Consider the following 727-nt stretch of genomic DNA (forward strand, 5'->3'; position numbering starts at 1 on the left):
AAACTAAACGCCACATAAGTCAAAAGTACTTCGACAAATACCTAACCGATATATTCAAATTACATAATTAATTAAACAAAAATATGCACAGAATACCTAAATTCAATCAGTAAATCAAAAATTGAAGTTTTTTGTCTATGGTCGTACAAAATGTCTATGGTCATTGTCAAAGTGACATTGACAGATGTGACATAACCTTTTTACGTACGCACTCCGTATGCAATATAACTATTCGAGCGGTTCTACAATCTGCTCATTAAAAGACACCAAAACTTTAAAAATACTTAAGTTTCTTGTAACGTTGATGTATTATTGTGAATGTACCAAGATTTAAGGCAGAAAATTAAAAATTCAATTATTTATACATTTAAGTCTATTGGTGCCGGCACCAGTGAAACAACAAGGATTTTATGGCAGTTTTTCGTCATTGACCTGCTAGTTTTTAGAGGTTACCAGTAAGGAAAAACCTAGTTCTATCGAAGTTCTCCCATATTAAAGATAAAATCAAACTATATGCTCATGATTCCAAACAACGACGAGGTAGAGCACCTTTTTGTTCATAATTGTGTTTAGAATTAGCAACGAATAATCAAAACTTAACATCACTTAGAATAAAAAACTATGTTATCTAGCACTTGTGGCATTTTTTCTTTAATTTGGAAATAAATCATCATTTCATTGGTCAAAAATATGACACTTCTAGACATTATTAGTTCAAAAAACTGCC

The 727-nt window shown here is 30.8% G+C and overlaps 1 protein-coding gene across 1 annotated transcript in view; it reads right to left on the bottom strand.

The window, feature by feature from the left end:
* Positions 1-228: 228 nt before the first annotated feature.
* Positions 229-727, bottom strand: part of LOC106110694 (phosphatidylinositol 3,4,5-trisphosphate 3-phosphatase and dual-specificity protein phosphatase PTEN) — a 36,537-nt gene continuing 36,038 nt past the window's right edge. The window contains exon 8 of the mRNA XM_013292594.1: positions 229-249. Within this exon, the coding sequence (XP_013148048.1) occupies positions 229-249 (21 nt within the window). The remainder of the gene's footprint in view (positions 250-727) is intronic.

The sequence above is a fragment of the Papilio polytes genome, unplaced genomic scaffold, assembly GCF_000836215.1.
Source record: "Papilio polytes unplaced genomic scaffold, Ppol_1.0 DF824191.1, whole genome shotgun sequence".
NCBI classification, from domain to species: domain Eukaryota; kingdom Metazoa; phylum Arthropoda; class Insecta; order Lepidoptera; family Papilionidae; genus Papilio; species Papilio polytes.